The sequence below is a fragment of the Gymnodraco acuticeps genome, unplaced genomic scaffold (genome assembly GCF_902827175.1).
Source record: "Gymnodraco acuticeps unplaced genomic scaffold, fGymAcu1.1, whole genome shotgun sequence".
Lineage (NCBI taxonomy): Eukaryota > Metazoa > Chordata > Actinopteri > Perciformes > Bathydraconidae > Gymnodraco > Gymnodraco acuticeps.
In genome coordinates this window covers 30,429-51,878 of record NW_022989957.1, presented here as the reverse complement: position 1 = coordinate 51,878, position 21,450 = coordinate 30,429, and the positions used below count along the sequence as shown (strand labels likewise).

The 21,450-nt window shown below is 40.3% G+C and overlaps 2 protein-coding genes across 3 annotated transcripts in view; both read left to right on the top strand.

Annotated features, from left to right (window-relative positions):
• Nucleotides 1-1,614, top strand: part of f3a (coagulation factor IIIa) — a 31,192-nt gene extending 29,578 nt beyond the window's left edge. Inside the window, exon 7 of the mRNA XM_034210704.1 lies at nt 1,596-1,614. The gene's annotated coding sequence lies outside the window, so the exon portion shown is untranslated. The remainder of the gene's footprint in view (nt 1-1,595) is intronic.
• Nucleotides 379-21,450, top strand: abcd3a (ATP-binding cassette, sub-family D (ALD), member 3a). 2 transcript variants are annotated; one of them, XM_034210698.1, is made up of 23 exons: nt 379-592; nt 1,881-1,914; nt 2,005-2,103; nt 2,839-2,927; nt 4,511-4,580; nt 5,335-5,432; nt 5,766-5,889; nt 7,913-7,969; nt 8,181-8,323; nt 8,409-8,478; nt 8,635-8,704; nt 8,962-9,059; nt 9,699-9,790; nt 11,026-11,117; nt 11,200-11,272; nt 11,353-11,416; nt 11,530-11,607; nt 11,704-11,769; nt 17,410-17,499; nt 17,584-17,703; nt 18,217-18,321; nt 18,915-18,971; nt 19,549-21,450. In XM_034210698.1, exons 1-23 carry the CDS (start codon nt 483-485, stop codon nt 19,624-19,626), a joined length of 1,977 nt encoding a protein of 658 aa, XP_034066589.1. In that variant the 5' UTR covers nt 379-482; the 3' UTR covers nt 19,627-21,450. The 2 variants fall into 2 exon arrangements, with proteins under 2 accessions (XP_034066589.1, XP_034066587.1); XM_034210696.1 differs by lacking the exon at nt 4,511-4,580 and adding an exon at nt 3,711-3,780.

The following is a 21,450-nucleotide window of genomic DNA, read 5'->3' as shown; positions in this document are numbered from 1 at the left end:
TATTCCACAATAACTAAACATGTACATGTTCTAGACATTGTAATAATCACACACATGTGTAAAATTACAACAGTGGGCCTTATAGGGTTTTAAGGAATGAGCTGCCAACAAAATAAATGAAACCCTCTGGAGAGCTGTGATAGAGGCTGATTTATTCTTACAGCATTTTCAAGTATCAAGAATAATTACGTACATTGGATTGACTTTTCCAACTTATAACTTAACTTATGTTATGAGGCAAAATACCTCCAGCGAGTGGCCTAGCCCTTATTTTTCTGGATGTGGCCGGCCTCGGTGAAAAAAGTTTGGACACCCCTGGTTTAGATATAAATATGGTGAATAGTGTGTTACCCACTCCTGTACACGTGGTGGCAGTATGTACTTTACAGCTGTTTGCTATGCAGCTTTCAACCCGAGAGAAGAAGAGGGAAGATGAACTGTAGCGAACTCGAGCAAACCAAACCGGTCGTAGTGTCAGAAACATGGCGGCGTTCAGTAAATATGTGACAGGGAAAAACTCCTCCATAGCGGGCGGTATCCTACTGGTTTTATACCTGCTGAAGCGCAGAAGAGGGACGCAGAAACGGAACGGGTGAGTAGGAGCAGTAAATAATGTTAGTGTTGGTTTTAAACGCAGAAATAGAGGTTTTCAGGTGAGTTTGGGACGGCTGTCAGGATGCTAGTTAGCAGCTGCTAGCCCTTCCATTCTGACAGGTGACCTGCAAGGGGGAAACCATGGGGAAACTCCTGGATTGACTTCCATGTTTTTCAATGAGCAGGCGGCTCTTTCCTGCGCACTTTGGCCGCCTTGATCACTGATCCGAGCAGCTCTAAAACCAGCACAACCGAGTCATTGTTCTGCACAAACTCACTTTACAAGATTCCCATGTACACCCATTAACTGCCGATTTGTGTAACTTTGCATTTATTTGTTATTTCTCAATTATCACGTCTCTGTGTTGAGATTTAAATGTTTCCTTTGTTATTCTTTGTCCTCGCGTTGCTCTAAGAAGGGATGATGTCGCCCGGAGAGAATCGGTGCGCCAAAGTTCATGAAACAAAAATAGTTTAAGTATATCTTAGTAGAAAACGTTCCTGTTACAGTAAAAAAAAAACAAGTTTAGAATCATGATATGCAACCCTTTTTTCCGGCATAAAATATATTAAACACAACTTTTAAAAAAGAAAGAAAATGCCAGTAGAAATAGCCTAAGTTTAACAGAGGAATCCAGGATTGATCAAGGAGGCGTTCAATGACACAACTGTCCCTGAAGTTATGTAAAAACCATATACTTCAATGCAATCATTAATAGAACTGGAAACAGTCATAGACACTAGTTAAATGATCTGTTATACAAAATAAATAAAATATATAACTTAGAACTTCACTGTTTTTTGGTCTGAAATCGTCTACAGGGCAAAAGCGTATTCCGTAATACCAAGCATACTAACATTGTACCTACTAGCCATGGATCATTGTTGATGTAGTAAAGGGACACTGTTCCTTCATTAAGACTGAATCTACTCACACACACACACACACACACACACACACACACACACACACACACACACACACACACACACACACACACACACACACACACACACACACACACACTCCTTAACTCATTCACTTATTTTAGTACGCAATTAGATATTTGTTTACACATTAAGTACAAATCTGGTTATACACATTCAGTTGTGAAACTTTGTCACATTTGAAATTTGCTTTGCTTATCTCATTCGTCTTCTTGCTGCCTTTGTTGTTGCTACCTGTGGAAAAGTGTGAAATCATTTGCAGGGCTGTGTGTAGTTTCACTCACATGTGTTTGTGCCCTTTCAAAAAATGCTCTGATTAATTATGTTTCTCTTTGCAGTAAAAAAGGAGGCTCGGAAGTAGTACAGAACGAGGTAGGTCTGGAAAAGTGTCCATACATTTTGTCATCAATGGCAACCTGTAGTTGTATCACAGCCCACCCTTTGTTATTTCTCTTCATTCAGAAAGATGGCAAAAAAGACCGAGCCGCTGTGGACAAAGTTTTCTTTGGCAGAATTTTCCAGATTCTGCGGATCATGGTACCCCAATTCTTCAGCATGGAGGTATGACATCGACCTGCTGTTCAGCTCGTAAAGTCTTTACCACAGATGTGTAAACCAATTCCACAAATAAAACACTAAAAACCCAACTGGTTTTCTTAGAAGCTTTTAGCAAAATCAGAAAGTCCTAAATCTTAATCGCCTTTTTTTTCTCCGCGTGACAGTCACGGTTTGTCCATTGCACGCTGTTTGCCGCAGGGATTTTACTTTTGGGATGTGAGAATGAGATGAATCCCAAAATAGAGCAGGTGATTTCAGATGAGATTTGTTGTTATAATAAGCTTCACCTTCAAGCCTACCTAGAAGTTAGATTTTAAAACATTTTATACGATGCTAGGGTAAGTACGCATTTAGAAAACCTTTATTAGTCCCAAAGCCGGGACATTTACATCGTGACAGCAAAGAGGACAGATTTTATTGAACTAAATATCAAACGTACAGATGCAAGATATAAAATAAGTAGCAGCATTATAATAGATAGTGGTGCAATAGCAGCCACTAGTAGCATTTTTGTAATTTGGCGAGAGTTCAACATCAATCCAAGTGTCATTATGACCGGTGCATAATGACGAACCTTTGGCACACATATATGTCAAGGCCACCGCCACATGTTTCCCCTGGTCCAGTCTTATCCGATCAGTTCAGGAGATATGAGCGGAGTGAAGTGCAGCACGATTAAGGGTTTCATGATGTACAGGGTTTACCAACTATTATCTGTGCTTGTTGTCTTCCCCAAAGACTGGCTACCTCGCCTTAATCGCCGCCATGTTGGTGGCCAGGACCTACTGTGACGTATGGATGATCCAGAACGGCACCATGATCGAAAGGTGTGACTCTTATTACAAGTTTGAAACAGAGATTTTACAATTCAGTACCATAAAAGTATATTGGGTATATCATGTTGTCACCGTCTAGAAGCTATGTGAATGTTAAATAAATCCACAGCTGAGTGACAGGAGAAATATAAGCAGTTTATCTCCTTAAGTCCCATTGTAAAGTGTTTTAAAAAGCTATTGTTCATATATATCAATTGCTTTTTCTGTACAGTGGTGCAGGAATGAACCCGGAAATCTGTTGGCATATTACCATTTCAGGTTCCCTCGTCTCAGTCGTTTTTTGAACTTTTCCATTTTGGTTAGAAGCCTGAAATAAGGTCTGTGGTTAACACAAGCTGAAGATATTATTAATGCTCTTGTACGACCTTAGTAAATACCCCACTGGTGAATTTAAAAAATGGTGATTGTTAACAAATGAAACTACGTGCGTAATCATGCCGAACATTTGCCATCTTTAGCTTAGCGGTGGTGTGAAGTCATGTGACCAGGGTCTAGCTTGTTTATAGCCTAACCTTAACTTTCACTTCTTGCAGTTGCATTTACACTTTAAAAAACAAAGTGGTGTTTATATGTTGAAACGGCTCTCAATTAAAGGTGTTAAGTATCATACATTTGCCACAGAGCTTATTTTCTGATATATTAAAAAATCCAATGGTAACATCCCACTAGCCTTTAGTCGAAGGGACGTTGCTTACTTCCTGGTCAGCCTACAAACATACATCCTTACTTCCCCTCTATTGCAGGAGCTGATAACTTTGTTTTGCTTCTCCACAGCGGTATTATAAGCAGAGACAGCGCTCTGTTCAAGAAGCACTTTTATTCCTACATTAAAGTCATACCCGCGGTAAACACAACATGTGCTTTGTAGAAGTGCTGTTTTTGCTTTGTATGAGTTGTGCTTTCCCATCACTCACTGTCTGAGGACTACATTTCCCTTCAAGCCATAACACCCCCCCTCCCCTGTGGATTATTACAAATAATACATTTAGCATACAGTAGCTTTCTCATGGAGTTCCATTCACTTTGTGTTCAGTATTTTAACGAACTGAATATATCTGTAACAGGACGGGTGAGTAACCAAATCAGGAATACATATTAAATAATGATTGCTAATTGGAGAATCCCTTCTGTCTATTACAAATGCCTTCCTAGCAGAATACAAAATATATATATATAATTAATCGATTCCAAGTCTAAAACTGACTTTATATCAATTAATTTGAAAAAGTTGTATAATTTGGACTTTTTCTCACAATAAATGAATATTCTCTTTACTATAATATTATTTTCACAGCTGACAATTTACTGATTTAATTAGAAGGGTTAAAGTAAGAGGATTTTTGACCCCACAGCTGTCTCACTCTGGTCCAAAAAGTGAATATGCACAGAACTAGCATGAACTGAATGGCATTCCTGAGCTCTCCAGTGTCAGGACTCCGCTGTTACTTTATTTATTTTATTTTTTTTTTAAGCGGTCCCGCATTGGTTCAAAAAGCAGAATGAAGTGCATCGGGCCCAGTGTTTGTCCCTCTGACCCTGCTGTTTGCTCATCTCTGTGCATGTTGTGGTTGCAGTGCTATTATCGGCCGCTCGCCAAAAGAGTTCAAGACCTACTTGTTCAGCTTTATCAAATTCATGCCAGCTGTAAGTTTTTTTGAACTTGTCACACTCCTGAGGGCGATCTTAATTTCTATATATATAATTATTTTCATACTGTTGCAAATTTTTGGCAGTTTAATTTTTTCACAGAGGAGACCTGACATGGCAAACACTGACATTTCTGTCTTCCTGTGTATTTACTAACTTCCTGGTGATGGTGGATTATCTCATTCAATCATTTCACGCATTTTGCATGATCATTAATTTGATTTAAACGTAGGCAAATATACCATTCCCCTCAATGTTAAGTGAAAAGGATGGCTGTATTCTATATATTTTTAACTGTCAACAAACATCATGATGTCAATGATTATAGATGGTCTCGTAATACTTTTTAACTTCCATATTTATTATATATTTCTGAGCACTATGCCTTTGGCTCTTAAAACATTATTGTTTTGCATTTTTCCAGTTTTTATTTCTTAAATGGTCGTCACTTCTCAAAAAGGAGGTATTTGCTGGGATGAGACTTTAGATACAAATACAATACTTTAATCAGATTTGTTGATATTTAGAAAAATATAGATTATCTCCAGCCGAATTCTTTAAATTGTGAGTTTGCTCTTGTAAAATGATACTAATATTCTGCTTTTGCATGTTTCCTTCATTCCCTATCCTCTGCTTCTAATTAAATATATATAAAAGCTATCAGCATGAACAGTATACACCCTGTCACAGCTGTGCTTTAGCCAACAGCTCACAATGAGAGATGGATACACGTGTGACTGGCTCATTTCAGATAGCCTTGGTGAACAACTTCCTGAAGCTGGGTCTATTCGAGCTGAAGCTGAGGTTCCGCGAGAGGCTCACCAAGAACTTATACGACCAGTACCTGCAGTAAGTACTGAGGAAACACGTAGATCTTTTACGTCATGCATCAGAGAATATCCTCTGGTTCCATGTAGTAGATAAACCACACATGTAATCCTCCTTTCAGACAGTCAGGTTGTCCCTGAAGTGTTATCAGTCAAATGCAATTTGCAGTTCCTAACTGCTATTCTACAGGTGGTTCAAGAAGGAACAAGCAGTCATTATAATAAACCTTGACCTCATGTTTTTGACCTGTTACCCTTTCACACACATCTGGAGGTTATGTGGCTGACCTGCTGTTATGTCACTAGTGTACTTTGTGCTTTCTCTGACTTCTGACCGTGTTGTCTGTCTCTTCAGGGGCTTCACCTACTACAAAATGGGAAACCTGGACAACCGGATAGCCAATCCAGACCAGCTGCTGACACAGGACGTGGAGAAGTTCTGCAACAGTGTGGTGGACCTTTACTCAAACCTCAGCAAGGTACCTCGCTGTGCTAATGATCTATGTCTTCATTCATGTTACACATGTTTATGACCCCCCCCCTACACACCTGGTGACACAGTGAGGTACTGACATTTTTTTTTATACAACTGTCCATCCTGGTTGTTTATTCCACAGTTTACTCAAATGTACTCGCATACATAGTGTTTATACTGGTCTATAGCTTATTCATATTTATACTACTGTCTATACCTCTCGTGTATTCATATGTTATGCTAATGTTCAGAGTTTTGCTACGTATTAATACTGGTCATACTCTATATACCTTAACTTTTCATATCTGTCATATTTATACAAACTGTGAAAGTGCACCAGGTTTCATGCTTTTTAAGAAAAAGTAAACATCAGTTTCACATCTCTTGGAATCCTGGACATTTCAGATGTTTTTGTTAGAATCACCTTTTCTCCATATGTCCACCAAAGACACATTTAACTCCCACTATCAGGGGTATATTTCAGTCAGACAACTCACGTGTTCTTAATACGTTTATTAGAGCAGCATATAGTTGAGTTTGGCGTCTAGGCTCGGTCCTCATCACTCCACAGATTTACATAGAACATTGAGTGATGATTAGTAGTGATGTTACGTATTGCGCCGAGGCTTCGGAGCGTGTGTCGAGTAATCCCCAAAGCTTTTTGTGAAGCTTGTATCGAGGCTTGTATCGTTTTGGGCCAGTGACGTCACCGATGACAAACGAAGCCTCGCTGCCTGTCGATACCACGTGACTGCTTCAGGAAGCGATTCAGATCAGTTGAACCGTTGAACCACAACGCTCATAATACCCATGGATGTATAATAAGAACCATATACCCCTCCTGTACCCGGGCCCGGTGACACGATGGAATCAAGAGAGCTCAGACCCTCACTTATATAGAGGTCGGGACATGTCATAAGTATAAATAGATGCAAGCATAAATAAATGTAGGAATAAAAACATCAATAAATACAGGAATACATAGCTTACAGTGTTTTCAGTGAGATTCAGTGTGTGTGCTGTGGCTCAGCTGGAAAGCAGAATGATCCCTGGTTCAACGACTGAACAATACGTATTTTTTGTTGTTTATAAAAGCTACAGCTAAATGAGATAATGTAGTTAATAAATGTATTATTTGATATGGTTTAGCCTTTCTCAGGCTACACCATGGTTACGTTTATGAATATTATTAAGGAATACAAATCCCTCTTTGCAATGTGTACCAGCCTCCTTAGGCTTTTCAATCACAATCATTCAACTGGAATAAAAACAATATTGTTAACATGAAAATATGATTTAATGTTCGTTGTTTAGAGTTATTCTAAGGCTTTACTCATTGGGAACTCGGTATGAGATAGAGCACACTGTTGAGAGGTCCAATCTGCCTGTTTTACACACTTTGACCAACAGGGGGTTTGTGTTCAAATGAAGCCCATGATGAAGCCTCATGAGATGAACCCTTTTGCGAACCAATTGGCTGGAAAGCTCATAAGGCTTCATCTCGCCATCAATAATGATTAGATACTGTAACTATCCCCCGAGCCTACAGGTGGAAGCTGGGGTGGTGGTGGGGCAGGCAAGCAGCACGTGAACGCATCAGCAATGTGACAGAGCCGCAGCATTAGCGAGGCAGAGGCAGGCAGCTTAAATAGAGCGGCAAGTTAAGGAGATTGTGTTTGGTTGGTTGTAAGAGAGACGCGTTACGTGTTAATGTATCATTGATGCTCGAGTTGACTGCCTGAACTAGCTCGCAGGCTTCGCCCCATTTGCACATTAGATATTTACTGAAGCTCCATGGAGGTTACATGGAGGCATTGACCACACCTTCCTGTGGCATTGAGGGTATTGTACCAGATCAACCCTGCAAACACTAAACTCAATGCAGGTTGGAAGTCCTTGAGCAACTCATGCATGATGGTGATGATGATATTAAAAAAGCAGTGCAGACCCCATGAATGAGAGGCAGAAAGCTAAAGTTGTAGGAAAATATGTCGGTATTATTTTTAAACCTTCTGTCCGTCCTGCAGCCTCTGTTGGATATCTGTCTGTACATCTACAAGCTGACCACTGCCATCGGGGCTCAGGTAAGCGTGTTAAAACATCCAAACTAACCTTGTTGTACTGCTAAACAGGAAGTTGTTTCCACCTCCCTTCCCTCCTTTAGTTTAATTTATTTAAAAGTGTTGTTATTGTTAATTTCTGTCTTTTGAGTCAACCTGATCCTATTAGTTTATTGTGAAATATCTAGATGTTGTTTTGTACATGTGAATTACATTTTATAATTCTCTCCCCCAGGGCCCAACAGTGATGATGACCTACCTGCTGGTCTCAGGCATGTTCCTGACCCGAATGAGGCGGCCAATGGGAAAGATGACGGTCACGGAGCAGCGGTACGAAGGAGAGTACCGCTTCGTCAACTCTCGCCTCATCACTAACAGGTAAACACATTAACAACTACGCAAACCCAATAACTGTACAGCTGTTAGCTTCGACGCTACAGTGAGATGTCCTTCCTCTCTGCAGTGAGGAGATCGCCTTCTACAACGGGAACGAGAGGGAAAAGCTGACCATTCACAGCACTTTCAAGAAACTGGTGAGTAACACTTTATGTATCTTTTATCATTCATGCTCGATTCAGGCAGTAGCTTAATTCCATTTCCACTTGGGATGTTTGAGTCTGTGTTTAGAGTAAGTCCTTGTTTATTTTCCCCGACTTTAGAATATTGACCATTTTTATATTTTCTTCCAGGTGGACCACTTGCATCAATTTATCTTCTTCCGCTTCTCCATGGGATTTGTGGACAGCATGATTGCCAAGTGTAAGTAGATGTATCTCATCAAGATTAAGTGACAGTGAAAAAACAGAAACAGTGAGCAAGAAAAACACAGATTCATATGAAGACAATATATTTAAAATAATTGTTTGTAGTTAATTTTTTAAAAGTGCAGTTATCATTAAGGGGTCATGAAAATCACAATTTGTTCATGACCCTGAAAATGAGCACAATATGTGTCCTTCAATCTGTTTATATGTATATCTATATATGTGTTTCTACATGCTGTTCTCTCTCTGCAGATCTGGCCACTGTTGTGGGCTACCTGGTGGTGAGCCGTCCATTCCTCACCCCGGGACACTCCCGACATCTGACCAGCACACACTCTGAGCTGCTGGAGGTCAGAGAAATCACACACACTCACTCACACTTGTAAAATAATGCACATTGACTTGCTATTCACAGTTATCAGTGGCAATATATTGATATTTTGTTACAAGCAAACATGGAAATGGACTGTACTTATATAGCGCTTTATCCAGTCTTTAAGACCCCTCAAAGCGCTTTACATACTACATGTCATTCACCCATTCATACAGAGCAGTGTACCTTACTCTCGGACCTAACATTCACACACCGTTGGCCATGCCATCGGGAGCAACTCAGGGTTAAGTATCTTGCCCAAGGATACATCGACATGTTGGCTGCATGGGCTGGGATTGAACCCACAACCTTCTGGTTGAAAGACGACCGCACTCCCTCACAGCCACAGTCGCCCTGTGGAGAGTAATGCTGTGATAGATGTTGGCGCAAACAAAGTGTGGCTTTACATGTCAATACTTGTCTAACCAGTCAGTTAATCCAGCTGCATAAACGCACATTAATGAAGTAGACAATAATACAAATGCCTTATCAAATGATGCAGAAACACCAGTGGCTCCAGAGCAGAACAACACATATAAGAGTACTCTATAGATGTATTAGAAAGGCTATAATACATTTATATTTGGTGTAACGTGCTGCTGTTGGACCTCTGTAGGATTACTACCAGAGCGGCAGGATGCTCCTCAGACTGTCCCAGGCTCTGGGCAGGATCGTACTGGCCGGCCGAGAGATGACCCGCCTCTCAGGGTGAGTGTGAACAGAACAAAAGAAGAGGATTTAAAAACAACATAAGAACAATCACAAAAAAAGTCTTTCCTCATAGATGTGTTATCTGAACATCAAATCAAGTTTTATTTTATAGCACATTTTTAAAACTATTTTTGGTCGAGCCAAAGTGCTGTACATACAATAAAAACACTTTACAATAAAAACACTTTACAATAAAAACACTTTACAATAAAAACACTTTACAATAAAAACACTTTACAATAAAAACACTTTACAATAAAAACACTTTACAATAAAAACACTTGTACATGTAAGTACCCTAGTGTGTGTGTGTGTGTGTGTGTGTGTGTGTGTGTGTGTGGTGTGTGTGTGTGTGTGTGTGTGTGTGTGTGTGTGTGGGTGTGTGGTGTGTGTGTGTGTGTGTGTGTGTGTGTGTGTGTGTGTGTGTGTGTGTGTGTGTGTGTGTGTGTGTGTGTGTGTGTGTGTGTGTGTGTGGTGTGTGTGTGTGTGTGTGTGTGTGTGTGTGTGTGTGTGTGTGTGTGTGTGTGTGTGTGTGTGTGGTGTGTGTGTGTGTGTGTGTGTGTGTGTGTGTGTGTGTGTGTGTGTGTGTGTGTGTGTGTGTGTGTGTGTGTGTGTGTGTGTGTGTGTGTGTGTGTGTGTGTGTGTGTGTGTGTGTGTGTGTGTGTGTGTGTGTGTGTGTGGCCCCGGCGCACACAGACAGGGGAGAGATCTCTCGACTGGATTGGAAAGATCGAAAATACTAAAAATAATCATAGACGCATTTTGCAGTCTGTTTGCGTATTAGAAACGGAGTTGGCGACACTAAACTGCAATATAATGTTTGTGTAGCAATAATACATATGACATATATTTTTACATGTCTTCAGTACCGATAAAAAGACCGATAACATCCGAGCTTAACGGTACCACGGTCTTTAATAATTCAGCCCCCGAGCCCGTTTAATACCGGGGCTCGGTACCCATCCCGAGGGATGACTCAATTTCTCTCACCACTCTTTAAAGATTTAGAAAGGCTTTGCATGTTTCTGCCTTCACATTGTAATTCTTCACTTCTCCCATCTCTAAAATGTATTAATTTCACTTTTGAATTTCTATTGCAATCTACTATTTCTGCCCTTTTTAAAGAAATGTTTTGGTCGTTAATAGATGCTACAAGGAGCAACATACTGTATATCAAATGAGTGAGTAAGCGGTTTGAGGTGTTTATTCATTCATATATTTGTCCCCCACAGATTCACATCCCGTATCACTGAGCTGATGAAAGTCCTGAAGGATCTCAATTCTGGCAAATATGTGCGCACCATGGTCTCCCAGAATGAGAAAGGTACACACCACTCCTGATATGTGACGGAAACTAATCTGATCTCAGCAAGAATAACTGACTTTTTTTATTCCATCCTCTTTAGATTCAGACGCTTCCCAGAAGCTCGTCCTGGTGCCTGGAAGTGGAAATGTTATCAACAGAGACAACATCATCAAGTAGGTTTCTTATTCTATATCAGCATATTTGACTTCTTTCCATAAGAGCAGCTTTAAAACAACATTTGTGTGTTTTGCAGATTCGACCACACCCCACTAGCAACACCTAATGGAGACGTTTTGATCAAAGACCTCTCCTTTGAGGTATTATTCATCGCCATATCTTATCCAGACTGAGAACTAACACATTTGTTTGAAATATGAAGTATGGTTGCATGACTTTAATAAGACACCATGTGTTTCTCTGCCCTCTGAAGGTGAGCTCCGGCACCAATGTGCTCGTGTGTGGACCAAACGGCTGTGGAAAGAGCTCTCTGTTCAGGGTGCTCGGAGAGGTGAGAGACGGAACATATTCTTTGTAAAACACGTGTTCACCTTGTGTTTCTTTTGTAAATAAAACAATGTGTGTGTTGTTTTTTTTTTTTTTAAAGCTGTGGCCTCTGTTCGGAGGAAGTCTGACAAAACCAGAGAGAGGGAAGCTCTTCTATGTTCCACAGGTAAAACATCGTCAATGTTCCACTGCTAACAACATCCAGGGTGTCCGCGGGGTCTTAAAGTATTAAAAGTTGATCAATCTATTTAGCAAAAATGAAGGCTATTTAAAAAATATTAAACGGTATTTTCCAAGTTATTGCATTTTGTAGCTTGTTTTCAATAAGTATATAAATGGTCCAAAGAGGTTGTATTCTACAGTATGCCTGAATGTAATCATGGCGTAGGTGTGTAGTGTGATTCTGTGTAGTTTATTGATGGCATCCCGTTGGATTTGACGTCATCTGAACAGGACATCGCGCACTCACTGCTTGATAGCGCGCGAAGGCCCGTTTACGCCGGTTGTTAAACAACATCGTTATGGGGAAATGCAAGTTTGCGTCCAAACGGTTAGAAGATAAGGAGGAAGGACAATCAATACTGTATATAGTAAATGTGAGGTAAAGTGTGTCGCCAAGGTAACCGGTTAAAACTCAAAGTGGCGATGAGGTCTTCAAATGTATGGAAAGGGTCTTAAAAAAGGTCTTACAAGGCATCTGACTTCAGGACTCCTGCAGATACCCTGACATCATTTAACATATTATAAAGATGATTTATAAAATATAATTACACTTAAAATAATAATTAAAAAACACATTTATGTACCGCTATCTCTATGTGCATGTTAGCTAATATTTACATTGTTACCAACATGCAGTATATATGGAAATGACAATATGCAATGTTATTTTAGAATATTTAAATAGCAATATACCCCTGCTATAAACAAGATAGTACTTCTTAAAATGTAGTCCTAAAATACAATAAATTGCTTATTGAATTTTAAAACATTTTTTTTTGTTTAATGGTATAATTATATCCAGGGTTTGTACGGGTGCTTGAAATCCTTGAAAATGCTTGAAATTTGACGTGGTGTTTTTAAGGTTGGGAAAGTGCTTGAATTTTGGGAATGGTGCTTGAAATTGAGATAAAGTGCTTGAAAATGTAAATGCTTTACTTTTACAAGAAATTGCTGTCTGACTGAATAGTTCGCTTTTTAGATTAAAATAAATAATTACTTCGCTTCTACATAAAACAGCTCCGCTGCGCGCGACCTGCAAGTGTTTGTGTTACGTGTGACCTGGGCATTCTGATGAGTGATAGATGACTGTGTGCCAGGAGGTTGCAGTTTCAACGAGCGTTGGCTAGCAGAAGACAAATACAAGCCATGGCTAAGACGAGGGTCCCACGAGTAGCCTCCTGCAAAGTTTGCAAAAATAACGATGCGAGAGTCTGCGCTGACGAGCCACATGAAAGGTACGCCGTAGAAGAGCATGTTAGATTAGGCTAACGTTGCATGTTACGTTTGTTTAAGCTAACGTTAGCTAGCTGATTAGCAAACTCGATTGAGGGATAATAATACTTGCAGGGGACAATCATTTCAGAGGAGCGTACCTATGTTATGTGCGTTACAGTCGCCATCCTGTGGTGTTCAGAGGATGAAGCACTCACTTGTAATTCAACCCAGTCTCCTGGCATTTCGTGTTATAGTCACGAAATATAATCTATTGATTCGACACAGAGCGATTTTGAAAGCAATGTATTTCTACTGGTAGTATGTTTCGTACCTAAACCAAATGTGACTTGCTCTCTCGAAATCAGTCACATTGACCCGAAGACACATCTTCGTTTGTATTACTGGTCTGGGGGAAGCTCGCGAGTGTGTTCGTGTATTTTTGCGTTTGTTTCCCGGGGAAACACTCACAAGAAACACCAGCTGTTGTTATGCCTGCTGTGAGGTTAAGTTACTCAGTTCTCCGCTTGTAATTATGCCGAAGCTTCAAAGTTGTATTTATCATCTGAATTTGCCGAAACAAGTTTAATATTCTGAAAGCCAAGACTTTGTTTATTTGAAAACATGAAAACAAACTGTCTTTTATATAACATTGAAGTATTATACAAGTAAAACTACATGTTGCTTTAATCCCATGTAATTGTAGAATGAACACAGTCTTCCTTTGAAGATGTAGAAGTCAGGTTCTTGAGTAGTCAACATTACCTACAAACAGTGGCGGGCCGTGCATTTCACACCTAGGCCTTCAGTGATGTCCGACACAGTCCTACCTGAATTATTGTTTGTGGACAGGTGGTAATGCAAGTCTGTGTTGTTCTCAGCAAGCAAAGAAAGAAGCTCCACGTAGTTTCCTCTGTTTCTGGACTCGGCGCTTTCATCATGTCCCCTAAATGAAAGTTCCTGTTTACCCAAAAACAGGACACAATCAATCAGTCTTTTCAATATTTCCCTATTTTTGTTCACCCTTTCGTTGTGGAGCTCCGTTTCCCGTCGCACTTGTTCGTTGAGCTGTAGATCCACTCGGGTGTCCCCAAAGGTTTTCAAAAGCACCATTGCTTGTAAGTGCCCAGCCGTGCTTTGGTGTCTCGTTGCTGCCTTGGTTAGACAACTCAAGTTTGCAAATCCAGTGTGGCTCCAAACACCAAATCGATCATTTGCAAATAGCAGGCATTCCCAGCAGTACCATTTGCAGTGCCTCTCGGAGGCTGTGAGCCAGGGGTACCGCTCGTAGTTAGTGATTTGAAAGTGGCGGACAAACCCTTTCCCCCGCTGTGATAGGCTCGCTAGCGTCGGGGTTGGCCGTTCTCTTCTCACAATGTCTAGCTTTTCTTGAAAAGTTCGTCTTGAAAATGGCGTTGTAATTATATCTGCGACCAAATCAATCTCTTCTCCTCCTTCAGCCATTGTGGGTTGAAAAAAAACAGCTTGTAGAAATCTACACAAATTAGCTCGTTCAAATTCAAGTTCAGTTTGCTAGCTCTACATAGCTCTGCCTCTCAATAGTGCGTATCCAATCAAAAGACGTGCACGTGCTGACGTCATCGTACGCCTGCTAGCTGGCCCGTTGTCGCCAACTCAAAATCTGATTGGTTAACGCCACAGTTTTGTTTCCGTTCACTTTAAGCTACAGGCGCCCGCACTGTTGATTCTGAAGGCCTAAGGGCAGATTTATTGGACCCTGGCAACACATTATGGCTGAAATATGATTGGATAAAAGCTCTAACATAAAGGCCAGCCCTCCAAATATTGTTCTGAGGCTGGAAGCAGCGCAACCAAGAGGAAAGCTATGAAATGAAAAGAATAGACTATGGGGAATAATTTAATACATATTTGTGGAAAAAATATATCTATATCAAAATTTATATTCTGATGATGTTTAGGCCAGCAGAGAAGGCCTTGCTGGCCCTGACGGCCCACCACTGCCTACAAATCATTGTACACATTTGTAAATATTATTTTCCACTTGTTAACATTGTGAGGCTATTTCTATGCAGCTCTGCGTGATTTTGTGGCTACAATTCAGACTAATAGCTACCAGAGGTGGAATAAGTACTCAGGTATTGTACTTGAGTAAAAGTGTAAGTACTCAGATCTTGTAGTGAAATTATAAGTACTCAGATCTTGTAGTGAAATTATAAGTACTCAGATCTTGTACTTAGCAAAAGTAGAAGTACCAGAGTGTAGGAATACTCTGTCACAGTAAAAGTCCTGCATTCAAAATATTCCTCAAGTGAAAGTAGAAAAGTATTCGTAATAATATATATGATATGTTTTATAATGATTGATCATGAAAGTGTTCTCAAAGCTGGTAAAGGTGCAGCTAGTTTGAATGACTTTGTATACTGCAGGGTAGCTGGTGGATTTACTCCAGGTGGAACTAAAGATTTAACACTTGATTAGATTTCACATCATTCATCCTGATCTGTAAAGTAACACCATGTACCTCTGAACTGTAGAGGAGTAGAAGTACACCATGTACCTCTGAACTGTAGAGGAGTAGAAGTACACCATGTACCTCTGAACTGTAGAGGAGTAGAAGTACACCATGTACCTCTGAACTGTAGAGGAGTAGAAGTCCACCATGTACCTCTGAACTGTAGAGGAGTAGAAGTACACCATGTACCTCTGAACTGTAGAGGAGTAGAAGTACACCATGTACCTCTGAACTGTAGAGGAGTAGAAGTACACCATGTACCTCTGAACTGTAGAGGAGTAGAAGTACACCATGTACCTCTGAACTGTAGTGGAGTAGAAGTACACCATGTACCTCTGAACTGTAGAGGAGTAGAAGTACACCATGTACCTCTGAACTGTAGAGGAGTAGAAGTACACCTCTGAACTGTAGAGGAGTAGAAGTACACCATGTACCTCTGAACTGTAGAGGAGGAGAAGTCCACCATGTACCTCTGAACTGTAGAGGAGTAGAAGTACACCATGTACCTCTGAACTGTAGAGGAGTAGAAGTACACCATGTACCTCTGAACTGTAGAGGAGTAGAAGTACACCATGTACCTCTGAACTGTAGAGGAGTAGAAGTACACCATGTACCTCTGAACTGTAGAGGAGTAGAAGTACACCATGTACCTCTGAACTGTAGAGGAGTAGAAGTACACCATGTACCTCTGAACTGTAGAGGAGTAGAAGTACACCATGTACCTCTGAACTGTAGAGGAGTAGAAGTACACCATGTACCTCTGAACTGTAGAGGAGTAGAAGTACACCATGTACCTCTGAACTGTAATGGAGTAGAAGTACACCATGTACCTCTGAACTGTAGAGGAGTAGAAGTACACCATGTACCTCTGAACTGTAGTGGAGTAGAAGTACACCATGTACCTCTGAACTGTAATGGAGTAGAAGTACACCATGTACCTCTGAACTGTAGAGGAGTAGAAGTACACCATGTACCTCTGAACTGTAGAGGAGTAGAAGTACACCATGTACCTCTGAACTGTAGAGGAGTAGAAGTACACCATGTACCTCTGAACTGTAGTGGAGTAGAAGTACACCATGTACCTCTGAACTGTAGTGGAGTAGAAGTACACCATGTACCTCTGAACTGTAATGGAGTAGAAGTACACCATGTACCTCTGAACTGTAGAGGAGTAGAAGTACACCATGTACCTCTGAACTGTAGAGGAGTAGAAGTACACCATGTACCTCTGAACTGTAGTGGAGTAGAAGTACACCATGTACCTCTGAACTGTAGTGGAGTAGAAGTACACCATGTACCTCTGAACTGTAGAGGAGTAGAAGTACACCATGTACCTCTGAACTGTAGTGGAGTAGAAGTACACCATGTACCTCTGAACTGTAGTGGAGTAGAAGTACACCATGTACCTCTGACTTGTGTTTACTGCCAACCTAAAAGTACCTCAAAAATAATAATAATGTATTGAAAAGTTATTTGGCTGATAGTTTTATATTGGCTCAGACAGGTTATATGGGACATACAGATGGGTCACTCATTTTGAAATATTAAACTTAGTTTTCTTTTCTTTAATTGTTCATCCTCGTGTAGAAGGCTATCACGAAACACACATTTGGTAGCATAAAGAACATTGATTTAATGTGAGGTAGGGAAATAATCATTTGAGTATGTGTATATAAATATGTAATTTACAACAGCTGTAAGATGCTTGAAAAGCTGGAAAATGCACCTTGAAAATGCTTGAAAAGTGCTTGAATTTGACTTTGGAAAAGGTGTAAGAACCCTGTATATCGCATTTTTAGGAGTAGTGTCTCTCATAGATCCAGTTTTGCATCTCAGACTGAATATTGATTTATTCCTGCACATGTTGTGTCTCTGCAGAGACCCTACATGACTCTGGGCTCTCTGAGGGACCAGGTCATTTATCCTGACACGTATGAAGACCAGCAGAGGAAAGGCATCTCTGATCAGGTGGGACCCCACACACTTCACACACTCGCTCCTGCTGTCAGTGTGTGCTTATAGTAACACACACCTTCTCACCCGTGTGTGTAGGTGCTGAAGGAGTACCTGGACAACGTGCAGCTGGGCCACATCCTGGACCGGGAGGGCAGCTGGGACTGTGTGCAGGACTGGATGGACGTGCTCAGTGGAGGGGAGAAGCAGAGGATGGCTGTAAGGACTCACTATCTAAGGAAACAAGATTTAAATGACACGTCCATCTATTTTCTATCTGATCACCCTGCTCAGGTGGTAGGGCCGATCAAACTCACACATAGTCGGTTTGCGGCTGAATTAATTGTTTTATTTAACTAATTTAATATTTGTATACAGACAAGGTACAAGAAAATATAGTAAGATAAAGGGAAAGAGCACAAAGCATGGCTTAATACAAACATCTATGATAGTCTTCCTGTGAGATATATAATTACACATTAACTACAGTTTAAGGAGTGTGAATCAAACGGCCTATTTGATCAGCACAGAGAATGATACAACGTTTCAAGGCTTTTATTGTCATGTGTGCATAGCTGACCTAGTTATGACTTAGGTCACAGGCTCCTCCAACAGAGCAACACAATAAAACAGATATGGCTATATATATATATATATATATATATATATATATATATATATATAGCGTTTTATACTTCATCCTCAGTATTGACTGTGTGTTTCTGTTTGCAGATGGCCAGGCTGTTCTACCACAAGCCCCAGTTTGCCATCCTGGATGAGTGCACCAGTGCAGTGAGTGTGGATGTGGAGGACTTCATCTACAGCCACTGCAGGACGGTACACACACACACACACACACACACACACACACACACACTGTACATCTCTAGGAAACCACAATGTCTCGGTACAGAGGGGGATGCAGGGATGTTGATTTTTTTTAATGCTGCTAAAATGATAACTAATCTACAGGTATCCTCATTCCTGCACCACTCTGTTAAAGCAGTGGGTGTTTCTCAATGTCGAGGAGGCTTGCTTGGTAGCACATGTACCTCCGAGTGAGTTCCTTCAGAAGCGAGGCAAGAATACCTCCTTGCCACGAAGAATGGAACAGGCTAGCAAGTGTGCAGGTGTGCGTCATATGAGAGGCCCCGCCTTACATTTTCCATCTAAGATTTTGGAAATTGGTCCGTGTGCAGCCTCGAAATTTCCCGCAATGAAGTACGCCGGCCTCGGTAGAATTCCAAGTACCCTGGACATTGGAACAGTCTTCGGTGGCACTCGATGACGTAGTATCCTTGAAATAGTGGCTCTGGAGCAGCTTTCCTCGACATTGAGGAACACCCAGTGACTCATTCATGTTGCAGTGAAAGGTTTCTAAATGAACAGGTGTGGATCTCTGTACTAGTTGTGTGTCCTTTGCTCCACAGGTGGGCATCACCTTGTTCACAGTGTCCCACAGAAAGTCTCTGTGGAAGCACCACGAGGTAAGAGCTGCGTTTCATTTGTGTTTTTACCGCTTAAAATGAAATCCTTTTTTTCCCCACAGACTCCTTTACTCTTCTCTCCCTGCAGTCAGTCATTTTATATATCACACTTATACAATTATATAGCAAATCTATATTGTTCAAACCGTTTATTTATACAGTGGTATCAAACTGAAACTGTAAAGTCAGCGTTACAAAGGTTATTTCTTATTCCATATTGTGCATAGTATTTCTTTTGGAATTTATGGGAACACTTTTTTTATTGTAGAAACTTTAATTTTTACAATAAAATAGGGAATCAAAATCCAACTGTAAAAACAGCAGTCTTAAGTTTATTATTTTGTTTATTTCTATATTGTTTTTTTGTATACTTTGCGTGGAAATGTCATTTTAAATATATGGGATATTTTTCTTTTCCATAACTTATTTTTCCTTTCTTATAAATTCAACATTTCCGGGGCTGCTGTATCTGTTTGTTCTTGTTCAAACATGTCAGACTTTAGTCTTTTTAACATTTAAATATGTCGTACTTCTTGTAACTGATTGATATTCTTATGTTTCCCTCTGTGCCCTGAAGTTTTACCTCCACATGGACGGCAGAGGGAACTACGAGTTCAAGCCCATCACAGAGGAAACCGTGGAGTTCGGCTCGTAACTGATTGCTGCTGTCCTCCCATAATGCACTGCTCTGATGAAACCAGTCCACTAATTCTTTGCACTCGAGACATTAGAAATAGCCCAAACCTAGAGAATATTGTTTTTAATCATTTTTGCTTCCTTTATCACCATTTGTTTGTTCTGTTATTTAAATCATCACTTTAGTCCTGTCTAATCATTTACATGTTCAGTGCGATATATGTAATTTATATGGTTGAGTGTATTTCACTAAAAGGTGGAAATACATTATACGGTTTTAATCATTTATGCATAGCAGTCATATCTGATAACAGTAACAGAGGTCCGCCTGTAGGGATAAGCTACATACCACAGTGGTCTTTAAGTCCCACAGTAACACAGATTTATGTTTGCACAGCGTTTGAGTTAACAAGGGAGTATTGTAGGATTACTAGTAGTTTAACTCCACAGCTGACAGAAGATAAGAGGCTGGTTATAACTTCCCCAAAATAACAAAGGGACTGTTATTTCCAGATAAAATATTACCTCGAAGTATCGCACTATTATCTTATGGTTAAAACGTAGTTATCCAAGGATAAATGGAGGTTAAAAAAGCTCACGTAGGCCTACCTGCTCCCACCTCATTGTAGCTCTGTTCATTCCTGGCTCTTTTTCTCCCGGCCAAATGATGGGAAATAAAAGCCTCTTGGATATTCCGTAAAGTATAAAACTGTAATAATAAGACATGGAGATCATTTGAACCAGAAAACAAGGCTTGAAATTGAAACTATAAAGATTGCATGCGAGCACCATATGGCATCTCAACCTCTGCTTCTGTAGCAACAGGACAACGTGCTCACTAGAACGCAATGAACTCTTTAGGTGGCAAAATGAATAACATGTCCTCGAACCTCTGGGTGAGGTTTCTGTGTGGGGACAGGAACATATTGGTCACTCACAGGCCTTCAGGAGAGTGTTGAAAATACAGAATCACCAGGGCTCTCCTCTGAGACACATGAACTCGTGATTTAGTATGTTCAACACTCCTCCTGTAATGTTCTGATTTGTGTGTGATTACCGTCGTAGTATGAGGGTCCTGCATCAGGTCCATCCGTCACTCCAGCGTTGTGACATTTAGGGAGAATATCCGTTAATTTCACTGTGTAATGAAAATATGTTAAACGACATTTTGTATAGTTTAACTTTGATTTTGTGAATACACACCGCTGACAAAGCCATTGTAGAAGTGCAGACTATTGTGGGAATGGAAGTAGGAAGCTATCATATATCATCCAGTTTATATCCCCTTGCTCCACATTAGAGCTACAGCATGACTCGTGAATTCATAACGTGCATGAAGTGCCACGCCCTGATTTGATTGTGCTTCAAATTGGCATGGACAGACTAATGATAAATGGAACAATCTAATAGAGCACTTACTGCGTAGTTTATTTCCAATGCCAACAGTTGATGAAAGGGTTAGTCAAGGTGTTTATTTCTTTATTTGTTTTGCTCTTGACAGGTTGGACTGTAGCTTGAAAAATCATTGCCCTCTTACTAAAAGCTAATTATTAACCTCTTCCATTTCCATTCAGTCAAAAATGTAATTCATGTTTTTAGGAGTTAGGATTAAACATTTTTAATTATCTGGGGACTGGGTCTAAAGTGCGATGATGGCGTCGATGATACGTGAATATGCAGACAGTTCCCCGGCACTCACTTCCTCCGTTTACTGTAACTTTATTCTGAAAGTGTGAACATGTAAAGAACGAGCCTGAGCTATGCCCATGGTTTTATATGGATAATAATGTTATGATCTCACTCTGCATTAAAATAACAAGATGATGAATAATTTATAAAAAAA

Bases quoted from the DNA above. Each gene is read 5' to 3' on its own strand.
- abcd3a (XM_034210698.1), top strand. From the start codon at position 483: ATGGCGGCGTTCAGTAAATATGTGACAGGGAAAAACTCCTCCATAGCG. The intron at 9,060-9,698 runs GTCAGAGAAATC...GGACCTCTGTAG, and splicing joins CACACTCTGAGCTGCTGGAG to GATTACTACCAGAGCGGCAG. The intron at 18,972-19,548 runs GTAAGAGCTGCG...TGTGCCCTGAAG, and splicing joins CTCTGTGGAAGCACCACGAG to TTTTACCTCCACATGGACGG.